At 34.0% G+C, this 27256-nt stretch overlaps 1 protein-coding gene across 4 annotated transcripts in view; it reads left to right on the forward strand.

Moving 5' to 3' along the window:
- The first annotated feature begins 212 nt into the window (after positions 1 to 212).
- Positions 213 to 27256, forward strand: part of LOC120418047 (protein cycle) — a 42792-nt gene continuing 15748 nt past the window's right edge. Inside the window, exons 1-2 of one of the 4 annotated variants that reach the window (XM_039580297.2) lie at positions 213 to 759; positions 14314 to 14369. In XM_039580297.2, the coding sequence (XP_039436231.1) occupies positions 14353 to 14369 (17 nt within the window). In that variant the 5' untranslated portion in view covers positions 213 to 759; positions 14314 to 14352. Of the gene's footprint in view, positions 760 to 14313; positions 14370 to 25285; positions 25950 to 27256 lie in introns of those variants that run through there. The other 3 variants (XM_039580298.2, XM_052709288.1, XM_039580295.2) reach the window with 3 other exon arrangements.

Below are 27256 nucleotides of genomic sequence, written 5' to 3' on the forward strand. Positions count from 1 at the left end.
CAACCCGGGAAATCTAATCCAAAGTGCACATGTGTAACTGAATCCCTCAATGGTATCAAGGGGAACCTACTGTAGCCTCAAGCTCTCACTATAACTCTAAGTAGTGGTTACTATTATAGAGAGAAGAGTACACCCAACAAAACTCAGATCACCCGGGACTTTGCCGGTCAGTAGTGCATTCGGGCTGGTTCGGAGCAAAACGTTAAATAGCACAAGCCGCTCCAGGAACCGCGCGCGTCGCTTCAACTGCATTTAGTGTTGTACTAAGTGTGAGTGTGCGAAAAAAAAAAACAAATTCTTGTGAGTGTGTGCCAAGTGGGAATCTTCCAGCGTTCATTCAGCAATTAATCAGAGTGACTAGTTGGAGTTTGTGTGATAGTGTTGAGGCAAAACAGTGAGATGGTGGCGTAGTGGTGTGTGTATGTGTGCGGCGGCGGCGACTAAGTCGTTGACAGAGTGATGACGATTCCAGAATACTAGCGTCGAAGAGTGTGCGACCTTCACTGATAGTTAGCATTGTAAATAGTGTACTAAGTTTAGTGGTTTTGCGCGCGTTCACGACTAGAAGATTCGCTTCGTAGAAGGAAGCAGAGTACAACTTTATGTACAAAAACAGCCGGTCGATTTGGTGAAGGAGCTGGGAAAGGAATATTCTACTAGTTTGTTTGCTGGTCCGTGGTAGATTTGGATAATAAGCGAATATTTGATGGAGATGCATGGTCTTCGGAGCTGCTGCTGTTGGCTGTAGGGGATTATGGGGTGAGCAATCTAGATCGGTGTCGTTTTATGGCCTATTGTTTGGTAGTAGAAAGTATGATTACAGGTTCGAGATAATTTCTACAAGGCTTTGCAATTAGTTTTAATTTGTTGACACAACTTTGTTGAATCAAAATGATTGGTCAACATTTTTCCTTGATTGTACTGTTAAAGAACAATAGATTTCATTATATACTGTTTTTTTTGCCAATAGCGTACATAGCAAATTTTTTAATGCCGTTTCAATAAAATAAATAACTGAAAGCGGTTTAGTGATCATCACTTTTGCTGAAATTTGACAATGAACACAATCATTGCTGAAAAATCAATAACTGCATATCTGTCAAACTGAAATGTCACTTATGACTTATTGTTTGGATGCTGCCGAGCGAAAATACTCTTTCAAATGTGTTGGTTTTTAAATTTTGTATTTTGATCTTTAGAAACAAAGTTAAGAAAATGTGAATTACAAATGCCTCGATGCTAACCACCTATTTTTTTAGGTTTGGAGGATCGATGAAATAAATGTATAAATAACAGAACTGGAAACATTTTTAAATGGAAAGCAAAATCAAATTTTGATAACTAAATGCCAGTATCGATTTCTGAATCTTCAGCAAATGATCTGTCAAACTGACATAAAAAAAATCCTGAATTTTCAGCAAAATAATTTTACTTTTCTTTTGCTGAAATTTCAGTTGTTTTGACAACCAGTTTACTGAAATTTCAGTAAACTATCTGTCAAAGTGACAAATGTGAGTTAACTAAGAATTTAGTAAAATCTAAATTACTGATTCGTTTACTGATATTTCAGTTGACAAATATTCAGCTAAGCTTTACTGAATTTCAGTGAAAAAAATTTGGTGTGTATGGCGTTACATTTCATATAATTTTGAAAGTATCTAATTTATTGAGAAGCGTTCTTGACCAACAAATATGTTTTTTTTCAAGTTTTTAAATAAAAAAAAAGAAGAAAAGTTGATTTAAACGAAATCCTGAATAAAAAAAATCGATATATGGATTTTTTTCTTTTTTATAATTTAATCTCACGATAAGCAGTGATTTGTTTACGCAAGAAACGTTATTTTCACGGGGATAAAATTTCCAGAAAACATAAAAAAAAACAGAAATTATTTTTGACATATTTTACATAAATATTCAATCATCCTTCAATGGAGGTGCGGATTCGAGTGGTAGAAATGACAGTTCTCCCATAAGGAATATATTGTAGAAAAAAGCAAAAACTGCTGGAATGGAAGTGCTCCATTATCATAATTATTTTTTCTCGTGACAACAAAATTTTTCTTCTTCTCAGTAATGTAAGATTATAAAATTGTTTAATCAGATGATTTAATAAATTATGTTTATTTAAAACGTATTAAGTGTTAAGGCTAGTATGGAGATCGGAAGGAAAGGGGTCAAGAAACAGCTTTACGAACAGCAGAACAAAGGAGAGGGAGCGTTTTCTTGGGGCTTTTCTTCACCCTCTCTGGCTTGCTTTCGCTGCCGCTGCTGCCCATTTGAATTTTTTCTTGACCGATTCCTTCCGAAGTGCATGCACCGCTTTAAGATCTAAACCGGATATTGCTAAAGCAAGAATCCAGGGCGTAAAGCTTACTTTGACCAGGCATTGCAGAAAGTTTAGGAAATAGGTTTTTAAAGTAATCTTTAACATTTTTCTAAAATAAATAAACAAACATAAAACAAACGCATGTCAACTGAATTAAATATTTGTTGGTAAGTTTGTTTTCTTTTTTTCCCTCAAATTAGTCAGTTTTTTTAAATTTTTAAAAATTGAAAGTGTTAAGCAAAATTTTAACTTTTGTTAGGATCATTAAATTAATGATGGTTGAGCAAGGTTTGATACTCTTTGCTTCATTATGGTATACCAGGCTTATACATTTTTAAATGTTGCTTTTCAGTTGTTTTTAAATTGCAAATAAAGACTAAATTAAAGGGACAAAAACTTCGAATTATTGTTTTTGCCTTACTCAAAACAAATACATTTTTCAATTATTGTATATTTTATAAACATTAAAAGCATGCACATCACCTTCGTCAAAATAAACACTTAATATTACACACTGCATGTACAATTTTTGCAAACACAAAAAAAAGTTGCAACCGACGGGATTCGAACCCAGCACCAACAGTTAGGACTAGCGCCTTAGCCCGATGGAAAGCTGTAAGGATAAACGCATATACGAGCTTGACATTTCGGTCAAGTAGGTTTCCCATACTGATGGGCTACATATTTTAGGGTGTAAAATCACATAAAATTGCATAAAATAATGCAATATTTATTTTACACCAAGGCCTTTTACACGCAGATGGATAACTACTTTTTTAGCTGTGTTGTCGTATGGTAATTGCAATTTTATTCCAAAAAAATCTGAAATAATAATTATTGGTGAAATTTGAATCGAAAAATACTTGTACAATCGATTGTAACTTAGTTAAAATACTTTGCAAACGTGTATTTTTAATAAAATAGGGCACTTTTTGCATATTTTTAATTCTGGGATAACAGATCGAAAATAATAAAACTTCAAGAATAAAAATATTTATAAGTTCATAGAAATTTTGCAACTTTTCAATTGCATCATAACTTAATCAAAACCTTCTAGAATGTAAAAGTTTGGCTTGAAATTAGCAATTCAGTTTTTGGTTATTGTAACGCTTGTCAGTATGGTTTATGGAAAAAAAACATTAAAGTAAAAGGTATAAAATTCATAATACACCTAACCAGTTATTTTGCAATTATTAGTTTTTAAAATTTCTAAGTATTGACGAAAATTTATTTTTTGTGAAAAAAAAGTTTTTGCGGTGCTGTACATGGGAAATTCATAAAACGAGCCCAAACATGCTTGAGAAAAATGCATTTTAGATTGTTTTCAGTTGTTTAGGCTTCTGCAAAATATTTTTTGCCCCCTGATTTTTCGGACCAATTTTGAAGGGGGGCGACATAAACTTTTAAAAATATTTGTAATGGCCTACTTGTTCTTAAAAACCCAAAAGTCTCATGCGCTTTTTTCCGTTCATTTATTTTATAATATCTATTCTATTTTGCAGCAACACTTGAAAGCGTTTAAATGTAATAGGTAGTGCTGTGTCATCAGTAAATTGCATAGAGCCTACTCGATGGTGCCGGCCCTACTTTTCGCGGTCATTACTAGTTGGATTTTTAAATTTAATGCTCAATCGAGTTTTTTTTTGGAAAGTTTAAAGTGATGAGTGAGCACCTTGAAAATAATACTTACTCTATGACGACACAAGTTAAACAGGTGTTATTTAATAAGATTCAGCATTTTAATTAAAGACAACACAACAATACAGTTGTATAATTTGAATAAACTCAGAACACGAGCAATCGTACCCTCACTGAAGAAGGGGGTAAGACATCATTATAAAAGTTCAAACTTTTCCGACCGAGGGGAACAACAAATGCAGTGATTTGTGCAATAATTACCATCCCCCGTCATATTATAGCTGTTGTTGTGATTGTGTTTGTGCCGTCATTCCTGTTAAAGAGCAAAACTAAAAATAAATAAAACGGAAACTTTCAAACACTGCAGTGCAAGGTGTGCAGCAGCGCCAGATTGATAAGATAAAAACAATGTTTTGATAGCTGTGTGTAATGTTCACCAAGAGCAATAAAATAACAACAAAAATAGTAGGTAGTAATGCAGAATAAAGGCTTTCGAGTTGTGCAAATAGTGAATGAAAGGCAAACAATCCTGTGATGGTGTGCATTTGTTGGACTACCCCTATATTTTCGCAAACAACAACAACAACAAAAAGTGGCGCAAGTTCAACAGACCGCGCGCGCTCACTTGATTTGTGTTTGTGTTTGTGCGTCAGTGGGCTGTTGCTGTTGTTGCATAACATTGCAAGACGGGAGTTGTCTCTCTCGGGATGAGTACACTTTTGAGAAATAGCGAACCGATGACTTAATTGATCTTATATATGGCTAAATGAATCATGCAGTATGACGTAACTATTTATAGGAAAAATAATGGAGAAGGAAGTGTATGGCCTGCTTGAGCTATTTTGATCTACGTTAATGATTTTGAGTATATTTAAAATATATTTTCTTGGCAGGAGAGTTTCTCCAATGTTGGCTTTAAAATCGGTTCTGTCAATGTTATAACATTTTATTTAGTCAGATATTTGTGCAAAAACACTTTATAAACGTCAAATATCATTTTATACTCCAACTTCCACATACCCTCCTGCCACGTGGTGGCTGATTGACATGTAGCGTCCTCTGATCGAGGCAGCCTTCTTAGCGTGCTTTGATTTATCCCTGTACATTTTGCTGGGACCATGAGAATTTCGGCGACGCCGGAATGAATCTGCTTCTAGGCAAGATTAGAGGCCTCGGATCATCTTGCACCCTTCAGAGGAATTGTTTCCCAGACCATCCCCTTGGACCCCATGGTATGCAAAAGTCGTTAAATTTCAACGACAGACTTGTACAGAGCAATGTACCCAATGGCTCAAGTTTTACGGGTTAATTCCCATTTAAACTTGTTCCTGCTCAAGGCAAGCCAATTTTCAACCAAATGGGTTGAAATTTAGGCTGTAGGCCCCATTTTGAGTACTCTTTCGGGCAATCTCATATACTTTTTGATTTGAGCAATTTTAATTTTTTTGACCCGGGCTTATAAATACACAGCAATTTCATTTGAAAAGAGCCTAAACCGAAAAATAGTTCTTAGATCGGTCTCAATTTTTTTCTGGGGGTTCCTTCGCCAACATAATTTGACCCGCATTTTTTGTTTGGCCATGTAGGTCACTACACCGTGCTAGGGTGGTCCCAAAAATGGCAATTTTCGTCAATTTTAGCAAAAACCACATTTTTCAAAAGATCATAAATCCACGTCATTTCAACCGATTTAAGTTGTCATTGACACAGATGAAAAGTGATAAGTTGATCTTTTAAGGGGTGTACCCCATTCGGCATAATGGACATTTGGCATTACGGGTTTTCAAGAAGGACGTTTAACATAATGGACGTTTGGCATAATTGGTCTAAGACATCAATATTAAGATTTTTCTTCTTTTGAAATACTTTGCTGCTAATTTTTGTAATTAATTTTTCCTTCTTTTATTATAAATTCAACCTAACAAAGTGATGTAAGTTTTGCCAGTCTTTAAATATTTTGCAATAAAGATTTTATACTATTTTCCCTTTTCCCTCCTTTTTTAAATCCAACCTCAAGAGTGTATGTGCATTTTGCTCTTCTTTAAAGAAATGTAATGAGTTTTTTAAAGCAATTTTTCTTATATTTTAAAACTTAAAGAAGGCATAATCATTCAAAAGCTGTGCAGTTTGTTTTTTTTTCAATATTCTGCAATTTTTTTTTAAATGAAATTTTCTCTTCTTTAATATTCAACTTAAATAAGGGATGTACATTTTTTCTTTCTTTAAATATTTGACAAATGAGTTGTTATGAAATTTTCCCTTCTTTTATTTTAATTTCAACTTTTAGAAGGGAAAATCTCTTTAAACAATTTTTTTTGAATATTTGACAATTGAGTTTGTTTATGAAATTTTTCCTTCTTTTATATAAAATTCAACTTATAGAAGGAAAAGTCTCTTTAATGATTAACATTTTGCCACTCTTTAAATGTTTGACAATCGCATTATTTTTATGTTTTTCACCTACATCTATTCAAAAAATCAATTTAATTAGCATTTTTTTAAAAATTGTTCCTTCTTTAAGATTAGTTTTAAATAAACAAAAGAAGGGAAAGTTGCATAAACAATTTTATTGCAAAACAATTAACCAACAGAGAAAAAATTGCAGAAATGATAGAAATGTTTGAAGTTGGTTTGAAGAGAACATATATAAGAATTTCCCTTCTTCAAGTTGAATATAAAAAAGATGGGAAAATTGCTTTTAAAAAACTTAATTGCAAAATATAAAGAAAAGCTAAACTGTCTCCATTGTCGAAGATTTGAAGAGGTTTTTTCATCTTTAAGTTGAAATTCAATAAAAGAAGGGAAAATTTAATTAAAAAAATATTATTGCTAATTGTAAAGCAAACAAGAGATATTTCCTTCTTTGAACTAAATTTTAAATAAAAATATCAAAATTTCATTAAAATGCTTTATTGTGAATTATTCAAAAAGGAAACAATTTACTAATGGGGAAAAAAATGTAGAGAAACATAATTTTTCGAAAAAAAATGATAATCTCTTAAAGTAATATAAAAAAGGTAAAAAAAACCTTTTAAAATATGATGTTTTTTCCAATTTGAAATAATTAATATATGTAAATGTAATACCCAGTCTTTTTACATAATTAAAATTACATAAAATATGCTTGAAGCGCTAGACGTTTTGCGGACCTTTAAACTATTTTTTTAAATTTTCTTTAATGAGCTTATTCAATGCTCACGTTAGCCGAATAATAATTTTAATATTTTAACATTTTTATTGATTACTAAGTGCAACTGTTCATCTTTTTTCACAACAAAATCTGGATTTCCAGTCAAAATTTTTTAGTTTTTTTAAATCTCGGGAAAACCGGGATAAAATATAAAAAAAATCTGGAGATTCTGATTTGTCCCTGGAATAAAAATCCATAACCCATTAAAAATCCTTTTGAAATGTTAGAAGCAAGAGTAATTTTTTGAAAGGGCTAAAAGAACTAACTAACTAGCCTTCAATAGTTAGGTGACACTGAAAACTCGTTTTAAGCTAAATTTAAACATTAAAAAGATTTATGTCAGCAAATCTTGAAAATTTGACAATATTTGTTATTTCCTTCACGATTTGTAAAATGCTTCTACAAACTGGGTTACCAGGTCAAAATTTGAAAAAAAACTAGAAAAGTATCGATTATAAATCTGGAAAAATCTGACAGACTTCAAAAGTTTGTAGAAGTCAGATGGTTTTAAATGCCTCAAAAATGTTGAATTCACATTTTCATTAAGAAAATCACATTCTATTTTCTATGTTCAATTAAATTCGTTCATTTTATTCAAAAAGTTGTTCCAAATGAGCATAAAGTGAAAAATCTGTCAATAACTGGCACAGAGAATCTTTATTCTGGCAAAATGGCTTATTTCGTCATAGGATTAGTCCCAACAAATTTTGAGAAAAAAAATAAATAAAAAAACACGAAATCGCCCGATTGTATAGAAATTGGCTAAATTTTTTAAGTTAAAAAAAATCAGATTTGTAAAAAAGAAGTAAAGATTGATTGAAAAAGAAGTAGGACTTGAATTCTTAGAGATTTTAAATTTTTTGTGGATCAATCAGACTTTAAGCATGCCTCAAGTTACTGTTTGCCTCGAAATTTTGAAAATAAGACTTGAAATTTGCTCCAAAGAAGAATCCTGGTACTTGAGAATCTGTCTCTTGACCATCATCCATCAGCAGAAGCTCTCCGGCCGTAATTGCAATCATCAAGACCAATTTGCAGCCTCGCATGCGCTGCGTCGGGTTGTCGCAATACAGTAGTGGAGTGGGTGGCTGGCTCCACTTTCCGGCCCAAGTTCAAGTTAACGACCGTTTGAGATATGTGCGCACACACGTGTCGTGCACACTTGGCCGTCTACTGGCCAGTCGGGGGTGGAACCTATTAGAGCAGCTTTTGTCCACATGACCATAACCCTGACTCGCGGAGTTCTACTTTGCTCACAGCTATGCACCGCTGACTGTCCAGTTCAGTCCAGAATACAAATATTACATCATTGACGTAACACTGTGCAATCGTGTAACAGCTTGTGTTACTGTTTGTGTGAGTGAGAGGGGTAGTTGGAACTTATACAAGTAGAATGCTAGTCGCACTCTAGTGTGCGAGTAAATGCAACGTCCTGTGTTAGCTGGAAAATAGTTGTTCTGCTGATAAAAGTGCAACACGCGCCAGCCGGCTCAACTATTTTGCGCCGTTTTCTTGTTTGACCCTTTAAGTTTCAGTGTTTCGTTTGTTTTTAAAAAAAGTAAATCAATTACAAGGTTCATTGATGCAAAAAATCGTAAAAATAACAAAAAAAAAATCAGACTAAAATTATATCTTAAGTAATTGTTAACCCTCTACAACCTAACCCCGCCTCTAGACGGGCTTCGATTTGAAAAATCGCCAAAAATCCATTTTTCAACCAATTTTTGATTTTTAAAAAGCACTGGAAAGAAGAACTCTTAAAATTTTAGAAAATTTCAGGGTTGGAAGTTTAACTTGTTTTATGTGACTTTGCCAATGTTTTTAAAAATGTCATTTTTTTAGGGGTCAACTTAGGCTGTGTTTTTCACTAACATTTCCAACATTTTCAGTAAAAAGAAGTATGCAGTAATTTTTGTAGTGTCCCAGACTATGCCTCTACGCATTTTTTTGCAATTTAAATGATGATGGTGCGATTCTATAGCAGAAAATGTGAAAAACATGCAAAAAATTGAAAAAGTGACTGTAAAAACATGAAAAAATTAGATAGGCGAAATGTAATTATATTAGGTGGTAGAGTATGCCAAATACTACCAAAAAGAAACATAAACTAATCAAGATAAATGCAAATTAAAATACTAAAAATAAAACAAGAAAAACATAAAACAAGAGAAGTAAAGTTTTTCGTAGAACAAAAGTTGCTCAAAATGACCTCCTAAACACGGGAAAAATAAATATTTTCGAAAAAAAAATTTGGGCAGTAGAGGGTTAACGATCTTTTGCTCTAATTATCTCGGTGATTTATTTACTATTTATTTTTATCAAATTTGATTAATTAATACTTGTTATTTTTCAATCGAATCAACAAATATTACTTCCAAAATAATTTATGCAAACAAACAAAAAGTGCATTTTCGTGTTTTTATTGCAGACTGCAACTAGAATGTATACTACATCATTGATGATGATGGCATAATGATGGTGCTGGCAATGATTGCGATAATGTTTATTTACCTACTACTTGGAAGGCTTCTCGAGCTTGCATGTATGCACTACGGTTGGTTGTTTCGGTTGTGCCCGGTTGGGACTTTGTTTTGTAGTGGGGTTGCGTAATCCGAGCCCGACCGCGGGATGATTCGATCTTTGTGCCGCTGCTGCTGCGCTGAGGTTTAGCATTATTCGCTAATAAAGTGGCAATTACCGGGATAGGTTAAGTGGTGTTGATGGCAGAGGTACATACTAGCTTTATATGGGCACTGGCGGAACTGGGCAGGAAATGATTTGGATGATGATGATCGAGTTGTTTTTTTATTTGTTTTATGGACGCATTATTTGTTCATTCAGGGGACATTTCTATTTAATTGCACGGATAGAAATCTTGTGTGCGAATCCGTAAATAAATGTACAACATGTATTCGAAAACAGGTGTTGTTGTCGTATTCGTCATGACATTTTCTTTCTAAATTGAAACCAATGATGTCGATTTTGAGAACATTTGCTTCGAAATTCGTTAACTTTTATTCTACGGATTCGCTTGGATTTCTATCCTCATGGATCGAAGGACTGGTAACCCTCCACCAAACTAACCCTGCTTCGATCTAAAAATTCGTCAAAAATCAATTTTCTAATTTTTGAGCTTTGGTGTCTTCAGAAGAGTTGTTGCAAATAGAAAGGAGCAACTTTTGGATTGGTTGAAAATTAGGTTGGTTCACGATTAGGGTGACTTTGAACATCTAAATTTCCAGGAATATTCTAAAAAAATGCATGGTCGAGGTCTAGACTTCTTTAGCCCCGATTATCCAAAGCTTCGATTACATAAACTTTAAAAAATATTTGCAACTGAAATCGGTTTTTTTTTTCTAATTTTAATTTTTGTATTTCTTAATTCGGCTGGAACTTTTTTGGTGCCTTCGGTATGCCCAAAGAAGCCATTTTGCATCATTAGTTTGTCCATATAATTTTCCATACAAATTTGGCAGCTGTCCATACAAAAATGATGTATGAATATTCAAAAATCTGTATCTTTTGAAGGTTTTGCAAAAAATCTTTGACCGAGTTATGAATTTTTGAATCAATACGGATTTTCTCAAAAAATCAAAACTAAGTCGCAAAAATGTTTCAACTTCATTTTTCGATGTAAAATCAATTTTGCAATCAAAAAGTACTCTAGTGAAATTTTGATAAAGTTCACCGTTTTCAAGTTATAGCCATGTCACCATTTTCGAAACTTTTTCAAAATAGTACAAGTTATTAATTTTTTAAAATTGGTGCTCATGTTTGCCCACTTTTGAAAAAAATATTTTCCATACAAATTTCACAGCTGTCCATACAAAAATGATGTATGAAAATTCAAAAATCTGTATCTTTTGAAGGAATTTTTTGATCGATTTGGTGTCTTCGGCAAAGTTGTAGGTATGGATAAGGACTACACTGAAAAAAATGATACACGGTAAAAAAATTGGAGATTTATAATTTAACTTGTTGTCACTAAAACTTGATTTGCAAAAAAACACTTTATTTTTTTTTGATTTGCAAAAAAAACACTATTTTTACTTTTTTTATTTTCTGATTTTTAGAGGACATTAAATGCCAAATTTTCAGAATTGTGCAAACAATCTCTGACCGAGTTATAAATTTTTGAATCAATACGGATTTTTCAAAAAATCGAAACTGCAAATTTTATTTTACATCGAAAAATTAGGTTGAAATTTTTTTGCGACCGATATTTTGACTTCTTGAAAAAAATCAGTATTGATTCTAAAATTCATAACTCGGTCAAAGATTTTTTGCACAACCTGGAAATTTCTGAAAAGTTGGCATTTGATGTCCCCTTAAACATATAAAAATAATGTTTTTTTTTTGCAAATCAAAAAATATTTATTGTTTTTTTGCAAATCAAAAAATATTTAGTGTTTTTTTCGCAAATCAAGTTTTAGTGACAAAAAGTTAAATTAAAAATCCCCAAAAAAATTTTACCGTGTATCATTTTTTTCAGTGAAGTCCATATCCATACCTACAACTTTGCCGAAGACACCAAATCAGTTTCAGCCAGATTAAAAAATACAAAAAAAATCGAATGACCGAAATCTGAGAGAATTGCTCAACTGTCGTTTTTTTTATAGTGACCTCATTTTGTGTCCAAATCTGTTTGTTGAGAAGGGATTTTCTGATCGATTTGGTGTCTTGCGCAAAATTTTAGATTATGATTAGAACTTTTCTGAGAAAAAAATTGCACCTAAAAAAACTCACGCTTTTTTAATTTGACGTTATAATTGCAAATATTTTTAAAAGTTCATGTCAAATAACCACCCCCCCTCCCCCCCTCCAACATGGTTAAAAATTGGCACAGAAAATCAGGGGCCAAAACATGTTTTTCTAAAAAACTTATTTTTTTTATGGAACTAGACTTTACTAAGAGTAAAACTACCAAAATAAGTATGTTTTTGAATTTCAATTTTTATATATATTATGAGTATTAAAAAGAAATCTTTTTTTTAAAACTTCATCATCCCGGTACGAGAATCGAACTTACGACCTCTGGATTGGAAACCCAGCACGCCGCTAGTCGAAACCCATCACCTATATTTACTCTTTTAAGGGATCTGACTTTGCCGAGTCAGTAATAATCAGTCAATAATCGTTTTAAATTTGAACTAGAAAATGACTTTATAATTTGTTTGTTAAAGTGCACCATTTGAAAGTTGATAGCTTTTACAGATTGAACCTTTCACAAAATATTATCTTTTTCAACTATAAAATATTGTATGAACAAAATAACACGCCTGCATAGATTCGTTTTGCTGGTTGCTGAGATACAGCCTCTTAATTCAAATGTTTTGACAAATGAGATTTTCTTAGTTGCACCTCATTAGCTCTCAGTTTTTAATTTACGAGGTTTTGGAAACTACTGGTTCGATTTTGATTGTTAAAACATTAAAACTTTGTAAACATTTCTGCTCAGCTTGAACAGCAGAAAATTTAACATTTAAAAAAAACTAAAAAAAATACAAAAAATTCAAGACACTTCAAGAGGCTGCACCTCCACAACCAAAAGTCCACTCACAAGTCTTAATATGAAAATTTTAGGTAATTTTCTCAGCTCATTTTATGCAGGAATGATTCGCCTTCATACATTTTTTTGATATTGAAAAAATGATTTTTTTAAATTACAATTTGAAAATGCCTATAACTTGAAAAAAGCGTAATTTAAAACTAAAACTTTTTCAAATATTCTCATAATACATTCATAAAAATATTAAATACAAATTTCGAAAAAAGTGCAAAATTTTGGAGAATTGTTCGGACGAAAAATAAAAAAAATAAAACAGGCGACATCCAATCCTATAACTTCAGCGGAAACAAAACTGGAACAACACGTCAATATACTCCCGCATCCTTCCACAAATGCAGCCCCATTTGTATTTGCCAACCCGTCAAATATTTGTCAGAAACAGAAGTTTCAGCTCACCAACAACGACGACGACCGCACTTACCTTCTTTTTTCCGATTAGCTCATAATAATCAGTTCCAGATTTTCACGGAGTTTTCCTCCCCTCCCTTGCCTTTATTGTTTGCCGTCCTGTTGCGCCAGGTATATCTTATTTCCCTGCCAGTCAAGATGGAAGAGGGGAAAACCCAATGAAACGTGTATCGTGTATTAGATAATCGAGCGTAGGATTCCAGCATCTTTTGTGTGTGGGTTGTGGGATGACTTGATTTTAAAGAAATTGTATACTATAGTTCTTTTTTTTTAATTTTTCTGCGGTGGTTTCATATAAATTTATATTTAACAAGCCTTACCCGACAAACTTTGTTCTGCCTTTTTTTCGTTTGTTGACGTTTTTAACTTTTTGGCTTCTTCAGCCTCCTGTGATCAAAATTTGATTATAAGTAACTTTTCCCATACAATCTGCAGATTTTCCGGAATCGGTTCCAGATTGGCCAAAGTTGTAACTTTTTGGCATAAGAACCTTCCTTGGACTTATACGAACCCAACGCAACAAAGAGCACCTCGATTCGACTCGTTTTGACGTTTTGAACTGATTCGCGTTCGAACAAAACCGTCGAAATTTTTTATATATATAGATTTTTAATATAATTATCCTAGATTATCCTTAGATTATGAGAGACATTTTAATTTTTATTGCCTTATTCTCACCTGATCGGAAAACTCTCGTACAAAGGAATTTATTATTTTCCCGACAAGGACGATTCCAACTGAAAGTTTACACATCATCCCCAGCTCGATCCGGAGAAAGATGGGATGTTTCTCGTCGAACTTTTTTTTGTTTAACTTGTATCGTCAAGTGTATAGGACAATTTGCAATATCATATCGACGGATGCTCGAGAAAGGAAGACTAAAATTGGTCAGCACAGCTGTCAGTGACAGTCTTTTCGCTTTATTCAGTGTTGTAAATTCAGCTGTTATTGTCGGTTATTCAATTCAGTACAAACGAGAGCTGAAATGCACTGGCCCTTAATTGGATGCAAGTGCGAAGAAAATAAGAAAATTGATCAGGTGTGTAATGTTGCCTTTCTTAATCAATTTCCCTCCTTTATCAGCGACTTCCCATTACTGCAGACGATTCGTGGAGCAAAAGTTCTCGTTTTGTTGCTGGCTACAATGTAATTTTCATCTTCGTTTCTGTCACCTTCTTTCAGGTGTTTGAGCGATGCGTTTAAGGACGATGCGAACAAAGAATGATCTATTCAAAAAGGTGAGTCGAGAGTTACTCAATTATTTTCGCGCGCGATAACGAAGGTAAAAGGAAAGAAAAATAGGTGTGAGATAATCATATGGTTTCGCAATAATCATCGCGCCTGACAGCGGTGGGGATGAGCATTAGATACTATTGGGTTGGTGACGATGGCGAGTGTAACTCTATCCGATTTGCCAAGGGACTATCGGGTTCAGATGAGGAAAATTAATTACTTCTCGCCTGACTGTAGTTTTGATGAGAGCTATTCTCTACCAAAACCGGAAATGGATTTTATTTGTATTTTTTGATTTGGCTCAAACTTTGTGGTGGCCTTTCCTATGACCAAAGAAGCTATTTTGTGTCATTGGTTCACCCATACAAGTCTCCATACAATTTTGGCAGCTGTCCATTAGGGTGCCCAGAATATGGGACTTTTTCTCAAAACCTCGCTCCACAAGCTGAATATTGTTCCTTGAGCTATTTTAGGACTCTGGGCCAAATATGAGCAAAATCGGTCAACATTTACCCATTGATACTCGGAGGTGAAGTTTGTATGGGGAAAATCGAAAAAATGTATGGGAAACCCAAGTTTCTTACGGTTTGGTCTGCACGATACGCTTTTTTCTTCAAAATATTCCCAAAAGTGAGATTCTCATTTGAAAATTAATGCTCTACAACTTTGTAGAACATACCAAATCTGTAAAACTTGACCCTGAAAAGTTATTAGAGATTTAAAACAGTCATTTTTGTATGAAAAACATTTTTTTCATCAAATTTAGGCTCGGGTATCAATGGGTTAATCTCAACCAATTTCGCTCAAAATTTGCACAGATGCTTAAAATAACCCAAAAACCCGTTTTCCGCTTGTGGAGCAGGGGGTCATTTTTTCTGGGCACCCTACTGTCCATACAAAAATGGTACGTAAATATTCAAACAGCTGTAACTTTTGAGTGAATTTTCTGATCAATTTGGTGTCTTCGGCAAAGTTGTAGATATTGTTGAGGACTATTGAGAAAAAAAATAGGTGCAAGGAAAAAAAAATTTGCCGATTTTTAAATTTACTTTTTTCTCACAAAAACTCAATTTCCCAAAATATGTATTTTTTGATTTTCGAGATTTTTTGATATGTTTTAGGGGACAAAAATCCGCATCTTTTGAGCAATAGAAAAGTATGGTCAAAAAATCTTCCGCTGTGTTATGATTTTTTGAAAAAATAGTGATTTTTGGAAAAAATCAAAATTTCATACAAAACAAAATATGACCTTTTTTTAAGTAAAAATAAATTTGCAATCGAAAAGTACTTTACAGATTTTTTGATAAAGGGCTCCGTTTTCAAGATATAGCCACCGAAAGTTTGATTTGAGCGAAATATTTGCAGTTTTTCGATTTTTTTTAAAAAAGTGACCATGAGTGACCATTTCTGAAAATATTTATGTTGGAAAGTTCAAAATTTTTTCTTTAAAATTGTCTAAGAGACATTAAAGATTGGACCTCTGGTTGCTGAGATACAGCGGCTTAAACAAAAAGAAACAGGAAAATTGTCCAATTCAATTCAATTGTGTTTTTATTAGAATTTAACAGTTCTGCTACAGGATGTTACATTTGCAATTCAGAGATTTGGAGAACCTTTCAACTGAGATCAATTCAAAAGCCTTTACTGGGAGGGTTGTTTCTAAGTTTAGATTTTGCTAGCTGAGTGCTCTTTTAGGGAAAATAAATTTTGAGAAAAAACCTTAGATCTATGTTTAGCTTAAAAACCGATATCACAGTTGTTGACGGAGGTGTGCTTCGATGAGCGGATTCGTTGACATCCCACAGGAAGTCCTGAAGGTTCTCGTTGCCTTTCCGATGCTTGCGTCGATGGTGTCGACGCCGGCCAGCTCGTGTAAATCGTCGGTCGGGTACCAGCTTGGTGCGATTTGGCGCAGTTGCCCCAGACCACAGCAGCGTATGTCAGCATCAGCGGATGATGCACTTGACCACGAGCGACTTGGTCTTGATGCTCAGCTTCGACTGCCGATTCAGCAGGGAGTAGAGCGCTTTGGTGGACCGATCTACCTTCCCGATGATGTAGTTCACGTGAGTTTTCTAAGTCTTACCCAAAAAACCCACCATTTTCTAATTTTAAAATCTCAGCACTTAATGGTCCGATTTTCAATGTTAAAACATGAAAGATTTGTGAAATTTTTCGACCATTTTGAAATTTTTTTTCAAGATTTTTGAATCAAGACTAACATTTTAAAAGGGCGTAATATTGAATGTTTGGCCCTTTTAAAATGTTAGTCCTTGCTGAGACATCGACTTTAGAAAATGGTGGGATTTTTGGGTAAGATTTAGAAAACTTCAATTTTCTTGTTTCTTTTTGTTTAAGCCGCTGTATCTCAGCAACCAGAGGTCCAATCTTCAATGTCAATGTCAAAATATAATTTTGGAAATGGTCAATCATGATGGGCGCTATTTAAAAAAAATCGAAAAACTGCAAATATTTCGTTAAAATCAAACTTTCGGTGGCTATTTCTTGAAAACGGAGCCCTTTATCAAAAAATCTGTGAAGTACTTTTCGATTGCAAATTCAATTTTACATAAAAAAATTAGGTCAAATTTTGTTTGGTATGAAATTTTGATTTTTTCCAAAATCACTATTTTTTCAAAAAATCATAACTCGGCTGCAGATTTTTTTACCATAGTTCTCTATGGCTCAAAAGTTGCGGATTTTTGTCCCCTAAAACATATCCAAAAATCTCGAAAATCAAAAAATTAATATTTTGGGAAATTGAGTTTTTGTAAAAAAAAACTAATAAAAAATTGGCAAATTTTTTTTTGAGTGTACCTATTTTTTTCTCAATAGTCCTCACAATACCTACAACTTTGCCGAAGACACCAAATTGATCAGAAAATTCTCTCAAAAGTTACAGCTGTTTTAATATTTACGTACCATTTTTGTATGGACAGCTGCCCAAATTGTATGGAGACTTGTATGGGTGAACCAATGACACAAAATAGCTTCTTCGGTCATAGGGAAGGCCACCACAATGTTTGAGCCAAATATTTCGTAGAGAATTGCTCAGGAGCTCTTTTTGTAATGATTTGGACTAAATTGAGGAGTGTATTTAGATTTTTTTACTTTAATGTATTACAAGTTACATTATTTGGTTAGTATTCGTTGTACGTGGCAATGGTGCGCACCAGCCTTTATGATACTTAATTTTACCTTAAAAGCTTATATTCGGGGTTTTGACTAGCTTTGTGAAAAAATAAGTTTGTGTAAAAAATCACTTTTTGGGCATTTTGATCTAATATTACCCCTAACTCAATGCGGTTTTAAAAACACCCAAAAAGCAAAAACATAAACATTTTGTTTATTGAACCTTTAAAAAAAACTCTAGACTTGCTTTTCGTTATCCTTTATGATACTGATAATGTTTGTGATACTTTTGAGCAAATCTCTACGAAATCAGTTTTTAGAGGACCAAGAGTGGAAAACTTTTGAACCACAGGAAAGCATAAGTAAAAAAGTAAATCTTTCGCTGTTCCTGAGGGGAACACCCGTGAAGAGTATCGGGGCCGGCATTTACAAAGCGGATTTAGTGACAGATTATTAATCAACTTAATGTTAACATGTTAAGGTTAATGTTACCATTCCATAGGTTTTCTTCCTAAGGTGTCTTGATAAGGTCCAGTTTGTGACGATACACTAACTTCCCTTTACTAAGCAATCGAATCCAGAAGGAAAAGATCACCAGTTGTGTTGGTCCGAGCCGGGATTTGAACCCCGATCTACCGCTTACGAGGCGGAAAGCATGGACAAAATAAATTTTGCAGAGGTATTCACTTTGAAAAAAAAATCATCATTGTAAAAAAACAAAAAAATAAAATGTTCTTGATGAATTTGTAGAAAACCTTTTTTTAAAGCAAATTAAAATCTGCTGGCAATTTTTTTTCACAGATTGCGCCGTTTTTGAGTTTGTTAAGCTTTTTAAGGAATAAATCCAGGTTCCATGTATAATATTTTTCCGATTTATTTTTAATAATGTCCATTTAAATTTTTTCATTTTTTTCACGTAGGTAATTATAAACCATATTGATTTTTAGACTTTGAAATAAGGACGAAAGATTGGTGAGATGAGCCTTACAAAGAATTATAATTGAGAAAAATGTTTTTTTTTTTCAAATGTTTTCCAATCAGCCTGATGATAGCTCAGCAACTACTGGTCTGATTTTCAATGTGAACATTTGGAAATTTTTCCAATCCTTCGAATATATTTAAAAAAGGAAAATCAAATCCAACATTTTAAAAGGATAACAATTTGTGTTTTTGACTTCCGTTTTTGTATGGACAGCATCCAAAAGTTGTATGGAGACTTGTATAAACTAACCAATGACGAAAAATGCCTTTTTTTGGTAACTGGGAAGCCTCTTTCCAAAAGTTTCAGCAAAAAGAAAAAAAAGGGCAAACGAAATCCATTTCCGATTTTATGAAGAATTGTCTTTTTGCCTATCTTTTTTTTGTCTTGTCTCAAAAAAATATTTTCAATCTTAATGTTATATGCGATTCTTGATGTGACTTTTTTTTATATTAGCCACTTTGATTAATCAGTTTGTTTCGAGGCTATTATTATACCTAACATTTTGATACTGATTTGATACCGTAAATTTATGTAACTTTTTTAGTTTCATGATTATTTAGCAAAGTAAAAAAGGTTTGTAAGAAAGTTTTGTATCATTTTTTTTTTTAATAAGAACACGATACAAATTGATTTTTGCATTGTAAAATATCAAACTTAAATCGTATGTAAAAAAAACGGAATCGACGTAACACCTTATAATGTGGCCCTCTTAAACCTTGCGGTTTCGTCAACGGATCCACAGGCGTGTATCGTTCTTTTTGCGACAAGACTCCGCCTCCCGGGTCTCCTAAGTGTGAAGGTATGGGCACGGGGAGAGGGCACCGAATACCTATATTGACACTTAGAATTTTTTGCGTCCGCCTTGGGATTCGAACCGGCGACCTCTGGATTGTGAGTCCAGTGTCCGGTCCGATTGATCCACACAGGCAGACATCGTATGTTACTCACTTTAATAATAAAATATTTTCATAAAAATTTCAGGAGTGATTGTAAATAATCTTTTGAGTGGATTTAATAAATTATCTGTAATCGGAAGTTTTGAAACTTTCTTCATGTATTTTACCCATTGAGAAAAAGTTTTTTTGTTTTTTCTCAATGTAAAAAATATTTATTTAGTACGCTATAAATATTTATGACTTTAACACTCCCAATGCTTGAAAGTCTATCTGGTTCATCAGTACGGTACCCCGTGTGTGAGTTGCATTAAATTCGAATAATTTCCGGCACTTTCGAGAAATTACCACTCCGTACGTTAGACGAAATGAAGGCACATTAAACGGACTAGAATTTCAAATTTGGCCTCGACCAGTGCACTCTGCTTCTGCATAACAACTCTGAACACGCCTAGAAATTTGTAAACTTTGGTCAAACACTGCATTTACATTTACCTGGAGATGTCACTCCGAGCTGCTTCTTCCCATTGACGGTGATGGCAATTTCCACCCAATGGTCATCCTCCCCGGCGATTCACCGCAAAACTGATTGAAATTCGTCTGCTTCGATGACGAGATGGAGTTCAAATCACTTGAAATGGATTTATGCACGAAACGCATGTAGGCTTTTCTAGAGAGTAGAGAGAGAGAGAGAGGGGCACAAATGGTTGATTAATTTTAATTCCAAAATAACAAGCTTTATTTTGTGTCTGATCTGATCGGAGCTGTCTGGATGTGCCGGACGCTGCTGGGAGATTAACATTTGATGTGGGCAATATTGACCGGTGGTGAGGATAGATTTAGACTGGTCATTTGGTTGGGACATCCTGGCCCTTCAATATCCGTGGCTGTTTCGTCGCGGATTCGCGGAACATACTACATCAAGGGAATATTTTTTTTTGTTATATTTTAACCTTCATCAGGCTAAAACAAATAGTTTAATAAACATTTTATCAACATAAAAATTTGAATCGCCAAACAACTCTCTCAACATTATGCAATATCCCAAACAGACACTGTAACTTCGTCAAAGGATAAACTTTGGTCGCACGTTTCAAACGGGGAAATCGTGTGCGTCAGCCGACTTTTGTCCGAGTCAAACAGGCAATGTGGGAAGGGTTCAATCGCTTTGATGAGCGTTGATGTTTTTTTACCTCCCAAACCCCAACAAAGAAAAGTCCAACCCCTATTTGTTGTTGTCTCTCTCTCAACAAACGGTGAAAATGGGCAACCTGTTGAATGTGTGTACCAAACGAGTTGTGTCCTGAGAGGTGTGAGCAGCACATGCGCTGAATTACGTTGATGAGCTGGAAAAACCACATTTTCCAGAGAGTTCATTTGCTGGAGCAAGAGCTGGCTGCATTTGTGGTTGAGGTTTTTGTTTAAAGAGACTCTCAGTGGTTGAGTAGCATAAGTTTATTTCAAATTTCATGCTATTTTGTTTTACTTTCAACATCCAAATGGTCATTCTTATGTGAAATTTGCTGAACTCTCCGAAAAAATATTTGCCGAAGCACAGGATTGAATTTAGGGGTAAAAACTTTGAAAAAATTGTGTTTGCCCATGAGGATCAACTTTACAATGTTAGGGTGGTACGAATAATTGCAATTTTCGTCGATAATCACTTAATCCACAATTTTGGACGATTTTAGCTCTCTTGGTTGCAAATGAAAGGTGGTTTGTTGGGATTTTGAAGAAAAATAGTTTGAAGTTTCAAAATTCTAGCCTTTAATTTGGAAAGGTTGTATTAAAACTTAAAATGCTGTTTTGGAGGTCTCAGAACAAAGAGTTAAGACAAAGGACTTAAAATATAGTTAAAGAATTCCTCGAAAAAAAAAAATACATAACATTTCCAAAAATGGTGGAGTTATATTAACAGGATCCCAAGATACGATTTTTTGAAAATAACATCGGGAATTCTTGATCTTATGTTTAAAGAGATGATTTCTTAAAATAAGAAGTAATCAAAATCAAGTTTTTATTTGATTTTGTTATGAATAATGGACAATTTTTTCTTATCCAATTCAATAGTAATGTTCATAAGTAAGTATTTAAATACATTGACAATTTTGTCTCCCAATTTGAAAAAAAACAGGTTATTCCATAGCAAAATCTTTCTCTGGCTAGAAATGAGAAAATCATATTTTATTTAAATGGTCTGATATCTTAAAAAAATATTAATTTTTAGGTGTTGTTATCCTTTGGATTTGGTTAAATTATAGGTAATCCGAATCCAAATCCGATTTTAATTTTAAAATTAAAATTAATTAATAGCAAATCGTTAATTCTCCCCTGGGTAATGAATAGAGAGAATGCGTAACGTGATTTTCGAATGATCCCACTTTGTTTACATCTACAAAGTAGGAGGCTGTTCAAGCACGAGCATGACTTTTTTCTTACTGGTAAAAGAGCTATTTTATAAACAGTAGTATGTGTTTTATTTTATCTAGATTTTGACATTTTTTTGCTAGAGAATTGTATGTGTTTTCAAGTTTCGATCGGTTATAAGAGGTTTTTCTTTTTTACGTGTGACGAAAACTGCGGCGAGAGTGTCATTAAGCGATATCGCAGATAAATTCCTTGACTGATTTTGGAATTTCTTCAACTCTTCCCTGTCCAGCGATAAACATCGCTAATTCTAGTGAAGCTGATCCAACAAACAGAAAATTTTCACTTAACCAGTAGGTTTTCAAACGGGAACTACCGAAACAACCGCATCGACTCCATAAATAACTTCCATTCATAATTATAAAAAATGAAAATCTCGCTTTCAACTTTCTTAAGATTTATTGGCTTCGACTGGTTCCAAAAGCCACACATTTTTTACTCTTGCAAAAAAAAACATTTTTTTATGATCGATAACAATACTCTCTACTTTTGGCGAACAGTAAATTGGTTCCACTTTGACAGTTCAAAATTGAGGCCGTTTTGCGAACCACTATTCAGCACCCAGATTCTCCCTTACTTTTTCAAAAGGTCCTATGTACATAAGAAACCCATGGCGCATTGGTAGTTTTGAAAAAGAAATCTAGGATTAAATTATCAGGAGCATCAATAAGGCTGCTGTAAATCTTTTTTAAAGTTATTTGCAATGGCCTAAAGAATCATGTTTTGCTTTTAAAAGAAAAATGTATTTTTTTAAAAGAAGGTCGAGTTAGTTCAGCTGGAAATACTGTTTTGTTAACTCCCACATAACAGGTGAAAAATAAATTTTTATGCAATGAAAAAAATCATGGTAATATCAACTGAAATGTTGCCAGTTGTCAGTCAAAATGTGCACAGTTGAAACATTCTGTAAACTTGGAAGGTTTAACATCACCCCTTTATGATGACTCAATTTAAACCAAAAAAGTGCCACTACAATCTAATAGTTTTAGATTTATACATTTTAAGATGTAAAATTACACATTTTTCCTGACATTAATATGTACACATTTCCAGGTGTAAAATTCCCATGATTTTTTTTAACTGTGTGTGAGATAAATTGACCTCTTTTTTAAGCTTAAAAATATAATTCAATGAATTTCCAACAAATTGTAGTATAATGTATGTTTTTAAGGATTGAAAATATAATTTCAAATATTTCAATGCTTGTACATTATGTCAAATTTGTCAAAAGTGACCAGTATCCTTTTCAATTATTTAGGGATAAAAAAGCAATTTAAAAAGAGACTAACTCTCGTCACTATGAGAGCCGAATGTCTGCCTTTGTGGATCAATCGGACCGCGCACTGGACTCACAATCCAGAGGTCGCCGGTTCGAATCCCGAGGCGGACGCAAAAAATTCTAAGTGTAAAATATAGGTATTCGGTGCCCTCTCCCCGTGCCCATACCTTCACACTTAGGAGACCCGCGAGGCGGAGTTTTGTCGCAAAAAGAACGATACACGCCTGTGGAACCGTAGACGAAACCGCAAGGTTTAAGAGGGCCACATTATAAGGTGTTACGTCGATTCCGTTTTTTTTTTATGAGAGCCGAATCGATATATTTTGTCAGGGGGTATTTTACAACTTTCTCAGTAATATACATTCCAGCGATGGAAGAATCATCATCAATAGAAAATCTTTGAACGTTCATCAAGAGAAAAAATCCGAAAGGAACATGGCTTTCCTCTCTCGCGCACGGAAAATCGGTAAAAGGAATCTAAAAAAATCCTCATCTGGATTATTCAGCGGAACATCTTTTTCACTAGGTACTACACTTGCAAGTGTAACGTCACACGACGAAAAATTATCTGTCACTTTTTGTAGATGGACAATGTGTGTAAACAAAGCGAAATAAATAATTTTAAGGGGTGCTAACAAGGAAATTCACTAAAAATCATCAACAGATTGATTTTCTTCGAGAAGTTCGGGAGCAATTTTCTTTTGCGTGATTTGCCTCTTCTCTATTTCGCGGGTAAAGAAACTCGCAAGCCAAAATGTTTTGTTTGCGATTACTCTATCCCTGATACATTCAAAGGCTTTAAATAGCATTTTTGACATTATTTAAACACCACTAAACAGTTTTCAAACCAATATTTTTAGTTTTCTTTGAAATTACTCCGAAAGGAAAGCTAAATGATTTTCTTATCAAAATAAAATAAAGTTTTGCAAATTTGAATTCAAACTTGATCTTTTAAAGATGCGTACCTAGGATAATTTCCCCACAAAACTTCTAAATAGACCATAATAGACCATCTTGGAAAAAATCGTCTTTCCCGGTTAAACTTTTGCATTTCTAGACTTTACCGATAAAATCAGAATCTTCAAATAAAATTTCACCAGAAATAAACGTAAAATTACAACATTCTCAAAAAACCTACATTTAAGTTTGTTTTCATCCAAGCATTTGAACATTTGGGTTCGAGTAGAAATCTTAACATAGAGACTGTCATTTTTATGAGCGAGCAAAAATCAACGGCTCCTGAAAAATAGTGGTTTTGCCCATCTCTAGTAAAAATCATTTCCAGAAAGTAGGGAATATTTCTCTGACAACATTAAAAGAATTCCATAGTATGCTATGGATTCAACTGGTTCTCTCTGTTCTTCCCATTAAGCAGAATATTACTCAATATGAAAAGCTCCAAGTTTAGTTTTTGTAGGTAGTTGCTGTATGAAAAACTACCCTCCCATTCATGAAATGCTTAGGCAACAGTTAAAAAAAAGTTTGCCAATGCCATAACAGGATTTTCCGCTTAACAATGACGTTAACCATTCGTGTTCTTTTGAACAAAAAAAAAAGAATCACTCTTTTACTCTCACTCTCTCTCAGTCGAGTAGGAGCACTTCTCCTGCTGGATTGCTCCTGGTTATTCCTTCACCGGAGAGCACAGGAAAAGCGCCTATTTGACACGCCGCAGACCACGGTTTGGCCACAGTCGGTCGCGGGATTTCGACGCGAAAGGATGTGAGCGAGCGCTCAGGACAGGAACACCAGTTCGATTCGGGTTTGGGATTAAGTCGCGCACAGGATAAATGTACTACAGCGAGGATTAATTTTGGATTAAAGTGATACTAGTGGGGGGCGTTTGGTGTTTGTGGAAAGGAGCAGAAGAAACATTGTTAGTAAATAAAAACAAAACTGTTTGTAAATAGTGTGCTTGAAGAAATCCGACGGTACTATTGTGGTTGATGGAATTATCAGTGGTAAAATTAGACACGACGAAACAAAAAACTAAAATACAGGAATTGCATAATCAAATTAGTCTAGTGAAACATTGTAAAGACAGTGTCAGTGCGTCATTCAGATGGTTTGGGACTTGAAACAAGGCATTTGGTTGATTTTTACCTAAAATTAAAGCTTATCTGAAAAGCTGAAAATTGCAAAAAAATTATAAATGTTATTATTATTTTTTTTTTCATTATAATTTTAGACATGATGTAATAGCAAACCACGGATGCATTAATAAGCATTTGAAATGAACATAATTCAAGTGATTTATTGAACAGTCATAGCTTGAATATCTCCAACCAGAAAAGATTAGTATCGTCATTGCTCATCAAGCAAAGTTGATATCATAGACTTAACACCCTACCCTGCAGTGAAATATCGTTTTCAAATGATAATGCCACTCAATCAGTGATCATCCGGTTCAAGTGCTTTTAATAAGGGGGAACTTTTGCTACCTCAAAACATAAAAGTGATTCCAAACTGAAAAAAAGAAGGAAACAAAGCAAAACCCCCTCAGGTCTGCCCTTAACAGTATGGTGGCGCGGAACTTTTCGCTCCAGGATCTGCCGTACAATAATCTGCTGCAAGTGCCGGAAGAGGAGCGTGAATTCTTGACGTTGGAAGAGCTCAAGCCACACCAGCTGACCGAGCTGGGCGTGTCCATTGTGACCTCGCCGGGATCCAACACGTTGGTGACTAGCATCGGTGGTAGTGGAACCACGATGGTGGCCAGTGACATTACGAGCCATTCGTCGGCGTCGGGGACTGTGCTAAGTACGGGTAGTCTGCTGCAGAACTATCACCATCATCAGCATCAGCAGCAGCAGCAGCATCACCAGCATCTTAATGGATACTACGATATCGTTACGGCACGATCGCCGGCCAAGTAATAATTTTGATTTTGAGCAAATTGAGCAATTCTCGTTTTTTTTCTATAGTGCCCATGGTTGCCCAATAATGATTTTTTCCGAAGAATTCAGATTTTTTTTCTTCTTATCTAAGAAACTTTGAAGGTACAGCCACAAAAAAAAAAAAAAAAAACAGGAAAAATGCTCTTTAAATGTCAAAAAGTGAAACATACGCATTTTACTGCGTTTAAAATCATATTTAAAAGTGTCTGGGATCGATCAAAACTATTTTTTTTAAATTCTGTTGTACGAAAAAAAAAAAATCGGCGAAAAAAAAACATTTCGTCAACACTTCGATATTTTGAAAACTAATAATTGCAATACAACTGGGCAGGTGTAAAATCCATTTTTAAAAACTTTTTTCATTCAAATGTCAATACCATGGCTTGGAATTTAAATTTTTATATGTTTTTTTTTTATTTTTTTGCCCCACTCCCCCCCCCCCCCCCTTCGACTTTGGCCAGAATTGAGGGACAAAAACTGCAAAAAATATTTGCAATGGCCAAACAACATTTTTACAACGTTAATTTTATTCATGTAGGCCAACAAGTCGACACTTTTTGGTCTCAATTTTGACAAATTCGAAATCTTTGGAAAATTCCACATATGTTTGAATTAAAGGAGTTGTAAATTAAAATTTAAAAAATAATTAACTGCAACATTTTTGAGAAAAAATTAGTTCTTGTGATCTTGTGATCAATATGTCAAGTGTTGTATCAAGTAGGCGAATACCAGTTTCACCCCAAATTCAACAAATTGTCAATAATTTAATTAATTCTAAATGGCAATTTTTCCAACCAAATTACCCAAGTAGCAAGCCAAATGCTCCTAAGTTTTATCAGTTTTTATAAAACATTTGAAAAAAGCGTCTTGCTTTTATAAAAGCATTTATCAAGTCTTTTTGGGCTTAGCAAAATACTGTTCTAGAAATATCTTCAAAAAATCTCGAAAAGTTCTTGCAAAGATTTATTAATTTCTTTTTAATTTACTTACAGTTATCTAGAAGAAGATATTCCCAGAACAAATTGACTTCACTAAATCAATATTAAAACCAAGTTGTTTAGGGAAAGCTTTATTCGAAATCTTTTTGTCTTGGCCTTTCAAATGTCAAACTCAGTATATTTTTAGGAGCAAAGAAGAGCGGACGTTTCCAAAGTGCCGGGCAAGCTCTTTTATTTAATTTATTATGCAAAAAGTGTATACTGCGTACGTAATTTTTATGTGAGTTAGTGATTAAATTGTGTCAAATTCAGATTCGTGTGGTGTTCAAAGAAGTTAGTGTTGT

The sequence above is a fragment of the Culex pipiens genome, chromosome 3, assembly GCF_016801865.2.
Source record: "Culex pipiens pallens isolate TS chromosome 3, TS_CPP_V2, whole genome shotgun sequence".
Lineage (NCBI taxonomy): Eukaryota > Metazoa > Arthropoda > Insecta > Diptera > Culicidae > Culex > Culex pipiens.